Below are 13990 nucleotides of genomic sequence, written 5' to 3' on the forward strand. Positions count from 1 at the left end.
TTAGGGCATGTGTCCAACAACAGCTTTATTCATGGTTTCTAGTAGCAACCAGCAGAATAGTAAGTGCAGCTCTGGAGTATAATACAGGAGGTAACTCAGGATCAGTAATGTAATGTATGTACACAGCGACTGCACCAGCAGAATAGTGAGTGCAGCTCTGGAGTATAATACAGGAGGTAACTCAGGATCAGTAATGTATGTACACAGTGACTGCACCAGCAGAATAGTGAATGAAGCTCTGGAGTATAATACAGGAGGTAACTCAGGATCAGTAATGTATGTACACAGTGACTGCACCAGCAGAATAGTGAGTGCAGCTCTGGAGTATAATACAGGAGGTAACTCAGGATCAGTAATGTATGTACACAGTGACTGCACCAGCAGAATAGTGAGTGCAGCTCTGGAGTATAATACAGGAGGTAACTCAGGATCAGTAATGTATGTACACAGTGACTGCACCAGCAGAATAGTGAGTGCAGCTCTGGAGTATAATACAGGAGGTAACTCAGGATCAGAAATGTATGTACACAGTGACTGCACCAGCAGAATAGTGAGTGCAGCTCTGGAGTATAATACAGGAGGTAACTCAGGATCAGTAATGTATGTACACAGTGACTGCAGCAGCAGAATAGTGAGTGCAGCTCTGGAGTATAATACAGGAGGTAACTCAGGATCAGTAATGTATGTACACAGTGACTGCACCAGCAGAATAGTGAGTGCAGCTCTGGAGTATAATACAGGAGGTAACTCAGGATCAGTAATGTAATGTACACAGTGACTGCACCAGCAGAATAGTGAGTGCAGCTCTGGAGTATAATACAGGAGGTAACTCAGGATCAGTAATGTATGTACACAGTGACTGCACCAGCAGAATAGTGAGTGCAGCTCTGGAGTATAGGCTGTATGTGCTGAGTTGCGTATCCCCTCCCCCGGCCCGCGCTCTCACCTGACTGCGGAGTGATGCTGCTTTTTGCGAGATGAGGAGGAAGCGCTGCTGATTGGCTGCTGTCTCATGACATGAGCCACGCCCACATTCAGAGGCTGAGCGGCGGGTAAGGTCACATGACCAGCGAGGAGCGCCGGCTGCTGCATTATGGGGTTGTAGTGGCCGCTGTGGGCGTGCGAGCTCCTGACAAGTGCAAGAAATGAAAAAAGGTAAAGGTCAGAGTATTCAGTGCAGCATGACCCCAGAGCCCTGCACAGGCCGCTCCTGCAAGTCACCACCGGGGGCGCTGTGCGGGAGCAGAGTATTCAGTGCAGCATGACCCCAGAGCCCTGCACAGGCCGCTCCTGCAAGTCACCACCGGGGGCGCTGTGCGGGAGCAGAGTATTCAGTGCAGCATGACCCCAGAGCCCTGCACAGGCCGCTCCTGCATGTCACCACCGGGGGCGCTGTGCGGGAGCAGGGTATTCAGTGCAGCATGACCCCAGAGCCCTGCACAGGCCGCTCCTGCAAGTCACCACCGGGGGCGCTGTGCGGGAGCAGAGTATTCAGTGCAGCATGACCCCAGAGCCCTGCACAGGCCGCTCCTGCAAGTCACCACCGGGGGCGCTGTGCGGGAGCAGAGTATTCAGTGCAGCATGACCCCAGAGCCCTGCACAGGCCGCTCCTGCATGTCACCACCGGGGGCGCTGTGCGGGAGCAGAGTATTCAGTGCAGCATGACCCCAGAGCCCTGCACAGGCCGCTCCTGCAAGTCACCACCGGGGGCGCTGTGCGGGAGCAGACTATTCAGTGCAGCATGACCCCAGAGCCCTGCACAGGCCACTCCTGCATGTCACCACCGGGGGCGCTGTGCGGGAGCAGAGTATTCAGTGCAGCATGACCCCAGAGCCCTGCACAGGCCACTCCTGCAAGTCACCACCGGGGGCGCTGTGCGGGAGAAGGGTAATCAGTGCAGCATGACCCCAGAGCCCTGCACAGGCCGCTCCTGCAAGTCACCACCGGGGGCGCTGTGCGGGAGCAGAGTATTCAGTGCAGTATGACCCCAGAGCCCTGCACAGGCCGCTCCTGCAAGTCACCACCGGGGGCGCTGTGCGGGAGCAGGGTAATCAGTGCAGTATGACCCCAGAGCCCTGCACAGGCCACTCCTGCAAGTCACCACCGGGGGCGCTGTGCGGGAGCAGGGTAATCAGTGCAGTATGACCCCAGAGCCCTGCACAGGCCGCTCCTGCAAGTCACCACCGGGGGCGCTGTGCGGGAGCAGAGTATTCAGTGCAGCATGACCCCAGAGCCCTGCACAGGCCACTCCTGCAAGTCACCACCGGGGGCGCTGTGCGGGAGCAGGGTGTTCAGTGCAGCATGACCCCAGAGCCCTGCACAGGCCGCTCCTGCATGTCACCACCGGGGGCGCTGTGCGGGAGCAGAGTATTCAGTGCAGCATGACCCCAGAGCCCTGCACAGGCCGCTCCTGCATGTCACCACCGGGGGCGCTGTGCGGGAGCAGAGTATTCAGTGCAGCATGACCCCAGAGCCCTGCACAGGCCGCTCCTGCATGTCACCACCGGGGGCGCTGTGCGGGAGCAGGGTAATCAGTGCAGCATGACCCCAGAGCCCTGCACAGGCCACTCCTGCAAGTCACCACCAGGGGCGCTGTGCGGGAGCAGAGTATTCAGTGCAGCATGACCCCAGAGCCCTGCACAGGACACACCTGCATGTCACCACCGGGGGCGCTGTGCGGGAGCAGGGTAATCAGTGCAGCATGACCCCAGAGCCCTGCACAGGCCGCTCCTGCAAGTCACCACCAGGGGCGCTGTGCGGGAGCAGAGTATTCAGTGCAGCATGACCCCAGAGCCCTGCACAGGCCACACCTGCATGTCACCACCGGGGGCGCTGTGCGGGAGCAGGGTAATCAGTGCAGCATGACCCCAGAGCCCTGCACAGGCCACTCCTGCATGTCACCACCGGGGGCGATGTGCGGGAGCAGAGATTGGATTTGTAAGGCTACCCCACAAATAGAGCACACATGTCCGCGGACAGAAAACTAAAGAGCAGACATAGATCGGCCCTTACCTCCAGTCCGCCAGCTGCTGGCTGCCGGCTATGCTCTCCGGGAGGACCGCAGCGTGCTGCACCGATGTATGGGCGGCCACTCCTGCCAGCTGCTGCCAGGCCGGGGGGAGCAGGATCTGCTGGGTGCCGCCGGGCCACGCCTGCTGCAGACAAGAGCACGCAACGTTACTGTCCTGCAATACAACAGCGCCACCTAGAGGCAGGACCACAGCGAAAAACATGCAGCAGCAGCACAGCCGTCGTACCTGTGCGAGGAGCCCGGGCTGGAGCTGCAGGGCCTGGGCGCTGGCCGCCTGCGTCACCAGAGGCACCGCGTTATCCATACGCACAGAGTAGCCGCCATGTTTGGAAGGAGAGGTCTGCAGCCCTGCGGGGAAACCATGGAGACATTGCCCTGTGGGTAAACCCTCACGTGAATGGGGGATGGTAACAAGTACACAAAACAATTAGGAATCAGAGTCTTGCAGAGGACGTCCCTTTAAGAAGGCCGCCCCTTCACTGACAGCAAGCAGAGGTTTTACAATGACGCGGAACTGAAAGTATGGCGATACATCCGGAGTAATCCCTGTGCAGAGGAGCAATAAACAGCGCCCCGGCTATCCTCCGCTGAGGATCTGGAGCAGTGTATCAGTGGAAGCAATGACAGGCGGTCACGTCTATATTCCTGCAGACTAGTCACGATATTCGCGGTGCGGTGTCTTCTAACGTGGGCTCTTACCTTGGAAAGCCGGAGGACAGACGATCAGGGCCTGCTGGAAGGGGTCCGGCCGGGCACAGATCTGCGGGGCTGCAGTCTGCAGGGGCATGCTCCTCTGGGCCACGGCTGCCATAGAGGCCGCAGAGGTCTAGGACAAGGTGGGGGGCATTAGAAGAATAGAGAGAAATCTGCACAGCCGGCACAGGGCAGGAAGCACGGGGGGGCACAGGGCAGGGAGCGCAAGGGGGGGGGGGCACAGGGCAGGGAGCGCAAGGGGGGGGCACAGGGCAGGGAGCGCAAGGGGGGGGGCACAGGGCAGGGAGCGCAGGAGGGGGGGCACAGGGCAGGGAGCTTACCTGGCTGTGCACAGTATTGAGCTGGTTGCTGAATGTCATGGTGAGGTTGGTGGAGGTGCTGGGGGCCACATGCGTGATAAATGGGGTTTTGCTGTGGTTCACAGTGTCGTATATATTCACCCGTCTCTTGCAAATCTCCATATTTTGGAAGCAAGACTTTACACTGTGGATAGAGAGAGAGACCATGAATAAAAGGTAGGGCGGGTGGCGAGAAGGGGGGCAGGTGAAAGGGGGAAGGGAGGAGAGCGGGGAGGGTGTGAAATGAGGGGGGGGGGCAGAGCGAGAAGGGCGCGAAAAGAGGGGGCAGAGCGCGAAAAGAGGGGGCAGAGCGGGAAGGGCGCGAAAAGAGGGGGCAGAGCGGGAAGGGCGCGAAAAGAGGGGGCAGAGCGGGAAGGGTGCGAAAAGAGGGGGCAGAGCGGGAAGGGCGCGAAAAGAGGGGGCAGAGCGGGAAGGGCGCGAAAAGAAGGGGCAAAGCGGGAAGGGTGCGAAAAGAAGGGGCAAAGCGGGAAGGGTGCGAAAAGAAGGGGCAAAGCGGGAAGGGCGCGAAAAGAAGGGGCAAAGCGGGAAGGGCGCGAAAAGAAGGGGCAAAGCGGGAAGGGCGCGAAAAGAAGGGGCAAAGCGGGAAGGGCGGGAAAAGAAGGGGCAGAGCGAGGAGGGCGCAAAGAGAAGGCAGACGCCGTACTGTGAGCTATGAGGGAAGTCCAAGAGATGGGTCATGGTGACGAACGGATGGTTCAGGGTCTCGATGGGGGTTATCCTCTTGTCGGCATCGATGGTCAGCATTTTCTTCAGCAAGTCAATGAACTCTCTTCTGTCCGCCTTCTCCACCAGCATGTCGCTGCCCTCCAGATCCGAGGTCATGTTCACCTGTATATAAAGCAGATTCCAACTTAAGGTCATCAGTCTCTCTACAGCCCCAACACATCACACCGCCACAATGCACACCCCTACCATCGGCCGTACCCATCTCCACCACCATGGACTGCACCCGTTTCCCCCCTCCCACCATGTTGGCCATACCCCTCTCCATGGGTCGTACCCATCCACCTCACCCGTCCTCCCTGTCACCATGGACCATACACATCCCCCTCACAATCACCATGGGCAAATGTTGCCCCCCTCCCACCATGTTGGCTGCACCCTTCCTCTCCCCTTTGCCATGGGCCATACCAATCCTCCCACCACGAGCCGTACCCGTTACCCCCTCCCGCCATGGACCGTACCCCCCCACAATGGGCTGTACCCATCCCCCCTCTACCAAGGGCTGTACCTGTCCCCTCTTCCACTGGCCGTACCCATGCCCACAACCATCGTGACCACTCCTTCACCTGAGCCATATCATCCAGGCAGTTGAAGATGTACTTTCTGGCCTCCTTGGATTTGATGCCGGTCTCAGACTCGTGATTATCAGGCGTCTGCAGCAAGGAAGAGAATCTATCACTCCCTGTTATCAGCCATTATTTATACAGACCATCATGGACACTGATGGCCGGATGTGGCACTGTAAGGTTTGATATATTAAGACATTTGCGCCAGTTTTATATTTCGCATATTTTGCCTCATATCAATTTTGCCTGAGGAGTTTATTGATGTCGGTCGCTGTTTGGGAGGAACATAGTAAACCCCACAAATATTCCCCTTTGGGGGCTTCCTGGGCTTTGGAACAGACCTCAAAAGCATTTTCCAGTGTAATTTATACTATAATTGGGAAAAAAAAAAAAAATCACAGCAGAAAACAATGGCGGCCCATACCGGGGCACCCAGACAGGCAGAGATGTATTTCACAACCATCGTCTGCGCCCGGCACACAACATGTCGCCTTTATTGATCATCAGTACTGTATATTAGGCCTGCGTGCCTTTGCTATCCATAGCAACCAATCACAGCGCAGCTTTCATTTTTCCACAGCTGTTTTGGTGATGAAAGCTGCTCCGTGATTGGTTGCTATGGGCAACAGAGACCGTCTTACTACTGACAGGCTTTTACTGACACCACTAGGCCGCCATACATATAACAGCAAGCATTTAATGCGTGTTTTTTTCCATTTTTCTGTCGCGGGAGGCGACAAGCATTTTTTGTACAGCATCCTGCTGTTTATATTGCTGCCACACTGGTTAATATACAATTGGCATCCCTTTATTACATTGGGGACAATGGGTGCCAGGTAATACGTGTACTGTGTAAAGTCAGACAGACAGCGTCAACTAAAGGGTTAAGCAGCAAAGATGGCCGCATGCTCCGATCACGGCTGTCAGAGGTTGGCGCTGGCAGTATACACTCGCTTCCATGGAAGGATTTAAAGGAATCCTCCATTCTTTGTTCTCAGTCGCCGCTGCTCGGCCCCACCAAAAATGGAAGCCATGGAAGAATGACCACTATATCATGGCGTAGCCGAATTTATACCAGAGAGCTCTGCTTACCTTCAGCCTCCACAGGGGGTACGGAGAGTCGCCATCACGATTAAAGAACCTGGTGGTCTTCGTCCCGGAGCTGAGCAGATACTCGGCAGGAAGACCCTGCGTCTGGGAGATGTACCGGATCTGCGAGGAGATAAAGCACATTTTATAATGGTGCCGGAGCGTTATAAGAGGGGTGTCCACTGGCCACGCAGAAGACCTTACCTGATCATACTCAGACGCCCCGGGGTACAGAGGCCACCCCAAAAACAGCTCGGCAATCACACACCCCAAAGACCACATGTCAATGGCTTCACAGAACGGTAATCCCAATATAATCTCCGGAGCCCTAAGATAAATAGAGACCAAAAATCAGGCAGTGCGACAGACGGTAATCCCCAACCATTATAACGGGCCACAAAATGGTTAATGCCGCCTAACAGAGCATTCTTCGGGAAACAGACCCCTACACCCACCTTCCCCCAGGGCAAAGGGTTAATTCTGCTTTTCAATATTGGCAATAAATGGGGTTCCAGCCTGAATTCAGAACATCCCCGTAATATAACACAGCAGATCCATCCAGAACATCCCCATAATATCACACAGACCGATCCAGAACATCCCATAATATCACACAGCAGACCGATCCAGAACATCCCCGTAATGTCACAGCAGGCCCATCCAGAACATCCCATAATATCACACAGCAGACCGATCCAGAACATCCCCGTAATATCACAGCAGGCCGATCCAGAACATCCCCGTAATATCACACAGCAGGCCCATCCAGAACATCCCCATAATATCACACAGCAGACCGATCCAGAACATCCCATAATATCACAGCAGGCCCATCCAGAACATCCCATAATATCACACAGCAGACTGATCCAGAACATCCCCGTAATATCACACAGCAGGCCGATCCAGAACATCCCCATAATATCACACAGCAGGCCCATCCAGAACATCCCATAATATCACACAGCAGGCCCATCCAGAACATCCCATAATATCACACAGCAGGCCCATCCAGAACATCCCATAATATCACACAGCAGGCCCATCCAGAACATCCCATAATATCACACAGCAGGCCGATCCAGAACATCCCCATAATATCACACAGCAGGCCCATCCAGAACATCCCCGGCATATCACACAGCAGGCCGATCCAGAACATCCCCATAATATCACACAGCAGGCCCATCCAGAACATCCCCGTAATATCACACAGCAGACAGATCCAGAACATCCCCATAATGTCACACAGCAGACAGATCCAGAACATCCCCATAATGTCACACAGCAGGCGCATCCAGAACATCCCCATAATATCACACAGCAGGCCCATCCAGAACAACCCCGTAATATCACACCAGACCGATCCAGAACATTCCCATAATATCACAGCAGGCCCATCCAGAACATCCCCGTAATATGACACAGCAGGCCGATCTAGAACATCCCCATAATATCACACAGCAGGCCGATCTAGAACATCCCTGTGAGGCAAATCCCGGGATATGAAGATGAATTATGACTCCAGTCATAATCCCTCATCACTCCCTGGCAGTGCCCCCTCCCTTCTTGTTCTCAGTGTTCCACTTACAAATCCCATGGCCATCTCCTGTGATATGGAGATGAGGTGGTGTGGGAACAATGGACACAGGATGACTCCCTGCCGTGACCCTGTAGTGGGGGCTGCTAGCTAGTTAGCAAGGCTATGGAAATAGCCAGACAGAACGACTCCAGTAAAAAATGGTTCATATCTCGCAAGCCATATTTCCGATAAATATGGCAACCATAAAAATGGTGTCTCCGCATGCGGACGATGCCGGCACACCCTTTTTATGGGAGCAGGACATTGGGAAATGCCCCAGGCGTGATATCAGCCAATGGGGAACTGGCAGACAGGTCATGAGTCCCCTCGTTCTGTAGCTAAATTCATAACTGTCACAATGAGAGCATTGGCGTCCGCCTACGACGCTCCCAGGCAAAGTTATGGCCCATATTCCATGTTGTGGATTGTCCATAACTCAAGCCAGGGGTGGAGCAGTGCTCCCTCTGAGGTCACTAAGGTAGGAGGGGACCTGGATTTGCCCAGGTTGATAACCCTACTTCGGCCATTTTCCAGGGTTCTTTTCGCTGGGGGCACGTGTAGGAAACATCTGTGGGAAGGATCCTAGAAACCTGGGTACAGCGCCCCCCTGTGGCCAGACGCAACAAGGTAACTGCTGGAACTGTGTATGCCTGTTTGTAACCCATGCTTTGATTGTAACTGTACTCTGACATATGTATATTCTGTAGATTCCCTATTGTATATATTGTAGTTTCTAGTGTGCTTTAGGCTGATTAAATTATATAATTAATCTTGGGCTGTTCTGTTATCTCGATCTTGAATCCCACGTCTGTGTGTTCGGCTAATCGTTACCGTAAATCGGTTGGTGGCAGCGAGTTTGTGCCAAGGATTATTGTGGGGAGGCCAGTGAGATTCGGGGAGATTTTATATATTCCGCCCGCGGAGGTCGGGGGAATATATACCCTACTCTCACCGGGGACCCTTCAATAATCGGCATAAGTAGTATAGCGGCCTCCTTGCTTATTGTCGGGCAATTCCATAATTGGCCTGACTATAAGAGGGGCGCTAGAGAGCGCGTCACGTGCTCTGTCTGTCGGTCGGGAGGTATAAAGGAGGGGTGACCCCACTTGTTACCCCCCGATTGTGACGTATTGGTAGCCAGCGCGGGGGATTTCTGAGTGACCCCCCCGGTGGTTTGTGACATATTGGTGGCATAGCGGTGGGATCGAGATAATAGTGTGTGTGAGTGTGAGACCCATACTCCCAGACACTAAAGACTGCCTGCAGCAGCTGTGGCTGCTGGGGTCTTCAGACTAGCTCAACACTAGAGTGTCAGAGTGCAGATACTGTAAGGTGTGTGGAGGCATCAGGTGTCAGTTCTGTGTCAGTGACCAAAAGTCTGCAAGAATGGCTGATGGCACCAGGAGCAGAGCTATGCAACTGGCCAATGCTAAGGCAGGAGCCGAAGAGAGGGAGGACGGTGCTGTGGACAGCAATGAGGAGGTTGCCCACGAGTCCTCCAGGAGCTCGACGCCAGAAAACCGTTCTGCCGAGGACATTGCGCAACCTGGCACTGCTGGACAAGATGAGGAGGAGCTCACCCAAGGTTCCTCAACGAGCCAGATGCCAGCCCTCCGCTCTGAAAGGGACAGTGAATCGCCTAGCTCTGCAGCGTGCCGCAGATCACCACGTGCCATTCCACCGAGCCTGGGAGGCTCGGATAGCCTTCTTCAAATGGCTATGGCCCTTCTCCAGGCTGGAGACCAGAAGGGCTACAAGGAACTCCTGGCAGAGCGCAGGGCAGAGCGGCAGGCAGCGCGTGACGCTGAGGCTGCGGAGCGGCACGCAGAGCGTGAGGCTGCGGAGCGAGAGCGGCAGGCAGCGCGTGAAGAGCGAGAGCGACAGGCAGACCGTGACTACCAGCTGCAGCTAGCTCAGCTCCGGCCCTCATCAGCCACATGTGACCTTCGAGACACCAAACTTCCAAAGGTCCGTGTTGAGGACTTCCCAGTGCTGGAGAAGGATGGAGACTTGGACTCTTTCTTGACTGCTTTTGAACGGACTTGCTTGCAGCACCATCTGGACAAGGACCAGTGGGCCAAATACCTGACCCCCCGTTTAAGGGGTAAGGCCCTGGATATCCTTGGGGACTTGCCTGCTGAGGCAGATCAGGGCTACGACACCATCAAGCGGGCCCTGATCCAACAGTACAACCTCACTCCAGAGTCCTACCGCAAGAAGTTCCGGAGCCTACAGAAGGGACCAAAGGACTCCTGGGCTGACCACCGGCGGGCACTTGCCCGAGCTGCCGACCACTGGACCCAAGGCCTGCAGCTTTCCACCGGACCGGAGATCCTGGACTTGTTCATCACGGAGCAACTCTTGTGGAACTGCCCTGAGGATCTCCGCCAGTTCATCCGAGACCAGAAGCCAAAGGGGTCCACGGCTACAGCTGCCCTGGCCGATGACTACACCAACAATCGGGCTCCTGAAGCCAGGAGAGCAGCCACCAGCAGCACCTGGAGAGGGGGTAAGATGAATTCTGCGACTGCCCCACCTGCCCCTAGACTGCAGGGGGTGTCCCCCTCAACTCCCCTCTCCAGGCCCGTGGCAGAGCCAAGACGGTGCCACCAGTGCAACCTACCTGGACACTTCAAGGCCATGTGCCCTCAGCGTCCCAAGGCCCCGGCTCCGTCCCGTCCCAAGGGCCGCCCAAGGTGTATTGTGTGGGTGGGGGTGGTGGTAGGTCCCTGGACAGCTTCCAACCTGTCACCGTCGGCCGGTCTGTGACCATAGGACTGCGAGACAGCGCCTCGGAGGTGACTCTGGTGCGGCCTGAGATGGTGTCCCCCCAAGACTTGATCCCTGGAAAAACCCTCGCTGTCTCCGGGATTGGAGGCATTGACCCGGCGCTGCCTGTTGCTGACATTTATGTGGACTGGGGCGCAGGGCGAGGGGTGAGGGAGGTGGGGGTAACTGATCGGATCCCTGCAAACGTGCTACTTGGGACAGATTTGGGGCAGATAACCTCCCAGTTTGGGCCCCAACCAAGGGCTGAACCTTCAGCCAGTACTGACATGACTCCTGACAATGTTAATGTGTTATCTATGAATGATGTAAGGGAGGAGGGAGTGAACTCTGATATTTCTGCTTGCACAGACACCATAGACACACACACAGCTGCAGCTGTGACAGGGGAGGGGGTCAGAGAAAGGTGTGACAATGCCTCTACAAGTAATCAGCCTGTGAGCTGGGATCTGTTGCCCTCTGCAGGGATAAGCAGAGAGCAGGGTGCTGCAGGGGGAGGACCAGTGTGTGGGGTGGGGGCTACCACAGCAAATGTGGGGTCCCCAGAGATTTCACAGCGGGGTTCTGTTGCTGCAGGAGGGGAACAGGCAGGTGAGATTGGGGCCGGTCCAGGAGCGGAAGTGCTCCCAGGTAAGATCTCGGTGCATGGTTCCCCCACAACCGGGGTGTCAGGAAGCCAGGTAGGTCTGCCTGAACCGGCGACTTGGTCAGGAACGGGGGAGGAGCAGGCACGACCCACGGTCGCAGCGGCTGTGGCCGCTGTCACCCGCAGTGGGAGTGCTGGAAGCCAAGGGGCCTCCCGGAGGTCCGATAGCTCTTCCCCTTCTGACCAAGTGGCAGCCGAGTCAGGTGGAGGCCAGGACACAGGTCCCGGGGTACTGACTGAAGATGTGACAGTCTCGTCGATTCTGGCCACATCTAGTCAGGGGTTTCAGGCAGCGTTAGAAGCTGACGACAGCCTGAAAGCTCTTAAGGAGCAGGCGGCACAGCCTCCCTCGGACTCGGACCCGGAGCGAGTGGTCGGGGACCAAGGACGGCTGTACCGGGCCACGGTCCAGCAGGGTTCACCGGAGGCGTGGCCCAGGGACCGACAGTTGGTGGTACCCTATCCGTTCCGGACGGAGTTGTTGCGGATCGCACATGAGATTCCGATGGCCGGACACCTAGGGATCGCTAAGACCAAGGCCAGGTTAAACCAGCATTTCTACTGGCCAAAAATGGGGGCCGATGTGGCTGCCTACTGCCGTTCGTGTGAAACCTGTCAGAGAGTGGGGAAGGCGGGGCCACACCCAAAGCCCCACTAGTATCTCTGCCAATCATCGATGAGCCTTTCAGGAGGGTGGCTGTGGATCTGGTCGGCCCGCTGGCCATCCCCAGCAGCTCCGGGAAACGCTTCATACTGACGGTAGTGGACTATGCCACCCGGTACCCAGAAGCAGTGGCCTTGTCGTCCATTCGGGCTGACAAGGTGGCCACCGCATTGCTGGAGATTTTCTCCCGAGTGGGTTTTCCCCAGGAAATGCTCACTGACCGGGGGACCCAATTCATGTCCCAGCTGATGGAGGCCCTCTGTAAGCAAGTCCAGGTGCGACATCTGGTGGCCAGCCCGTACCATCCACAGACTAATGGCCTGTGCGAGCGGTTCAATGGCACCTTAAAGCAGATGCTTAAGATGTTGGTCGACTCCCATGGGCGTGACTGGGAGCGGTATCTCCCACACCTGTTATTTGCTTACCGGGAGGTTCCACAGGCCTCAACAGGATTCTCACCGTTTGAGCTCCTGTACGGGCGACGTGTGCGGGGCCCCCTGGCTCTGGTGAAAGAGGCTTGGGAAGGGGATTTGGCCACTCCTGGAGTGTCGGTTATCGAGTATGTCATGCGCTTCCGGGACAAAATGCAGGCCTTGACGCAACTGGTACACGACAATATGGCTCAAGCCCAGGCCGATCAGAAGCGTTGGTACGACCAGAACGCTTGTGAGAGGACCTACCAAGTGGGTCAAAAGGTGTGGGTACTGGTCCCCGTACCACAGGACAAGCTTCAGGCAGCCTGGGAAGGCCCATACCTCGTGTACCAGCAGCTCAACCCTGTGATGTACCTGGTCACCCTGGACCCTGCCCGTGGAAGGCGGAAGCCCTTCCATGTGAACATGATGAAGGCACATCATGAGCGGGAGGCATGTGCGCTCCCCGTGTGCAACCTGCCCGAGGAGGGAGAAGCGGAAACCCTCTTGGATATGCTAGCCCAGGTTAGGGCCGGCGGATCCATTGAGGATGTGGAGGTTGGCCACCAGCTCTTGGAGGACCAACGGTCCCAGCTGTGGGCCACCCTCCTCCCCTTCCGGGGGTTGTTTACCAACCAGCCCGGAAGGACTGACTTGGCTGTCCATCACGTGGACACTGGGGATCATCCCCCGATCCGGCGTTCAGCATATCGGGTCTCCCTGGAGGTGCAGCAACACATGCGCCAGGAGATTGACGAGATGCTGAAGCTGGGGGTGATCCAGGCATCCAACAGCGCTTGGGCCTCGCCTGTAGTCCTCGTCCCTAAGAAGGACCGAACCACTCGGTTCTGCGTGGACTACAGGGGGCTCAATGCGGTCACGGTCGCCGATGCGTACCCAATGCCACGCATCGATGACCTGCTCGATCAGTTGGCCGGGGCTCAGTACCTGACCATCATGGATCTGAGCCGGGGATATTGGCAGATCCCCCTGACTCGCAAGGCCAGGGAACGCTCTGCCTTTATTACCCCATTTGGACTGTACGAGTCCACGGTGATGCCATTCGGGATGAGGAATGCCCCTGCCACTTTCCAGCGGATGGTCAACACCCTGCTCAAGGGACTTGAAGGGTACGCGGCCGCGTACCTAGATGACATTGCCGTCTTCAGTCCCACCTGGGAGGACCACCTAGAGCATCTAGCACAGGTGCTCAGGCGGATCCACCGGGCAGGTTTGACCATCAAGCCGGGAAAGTGTCAGCTGGCCATGAGCGAGGTCCAGTACCTCGGTCACCGGGTAGGCGGGAGAACACTGAAGCCCGAGCCTGAGAAAGTGGAGGCCATCGCATCCTGGCCCACCCCCAGGACCAAGAAGCAGGTGATGTCCTTCTTGGGGACCGCCGGGTACTATAGGAGG

The 13990-nt window shown here is 56.4% G+C and overlaps 1 protein-coding gene across 1 annotated transcript in view; it reads right to left on the bottom strand.

The window, feature by feature from the left end:
• HIPK2 (homeodomain interacting protein kinase 2) overlaps positions 1 to 13990 on the bottom strand; it is an 82403-nt gene that overhangs the window by 21912 nt on the left and 46501 nt on the right. The window contains 9 exon segments of the mRNA XM_075343535.1: positions 947 to 1129; positions 3013 to 3155; positions 3258 to 3379; positions 3731 to 3857; positions 4066 to 4228; positions 4748 to 4932; positions 5394 to 5480; positions 6486 to 6605; positions 6687 to 6810. Coding sequence (XP_075199650.1) covers positions 947 to 1129; positions 3013 to 3155; positions 3258 to 3379; positions 3731 to 3857; positions 4066 to 4228; positions 4748 to 4932; positions 5394 to 5480; positions 6486 to 6605; positions 6687 to 6810 — 1254 coding nt within the window.

The sequence above is a fragment of the Anomaloglossus baeobatrachus genome, chromosome 4, assembly GCF_048569485.1.
Source record: "Anomaloglossus baeobatrachus isolate aAnoBae1 chromosome 4, aAnoBae1.hap1, whole genome shotgun sequence".
Lineage (NCBI taxonomy): Eukaryota > Metazoa > Chordata > Amphibia > Anura > Aromobatidae > Anomaloglossus > Anomaloglossus baeobatrachus.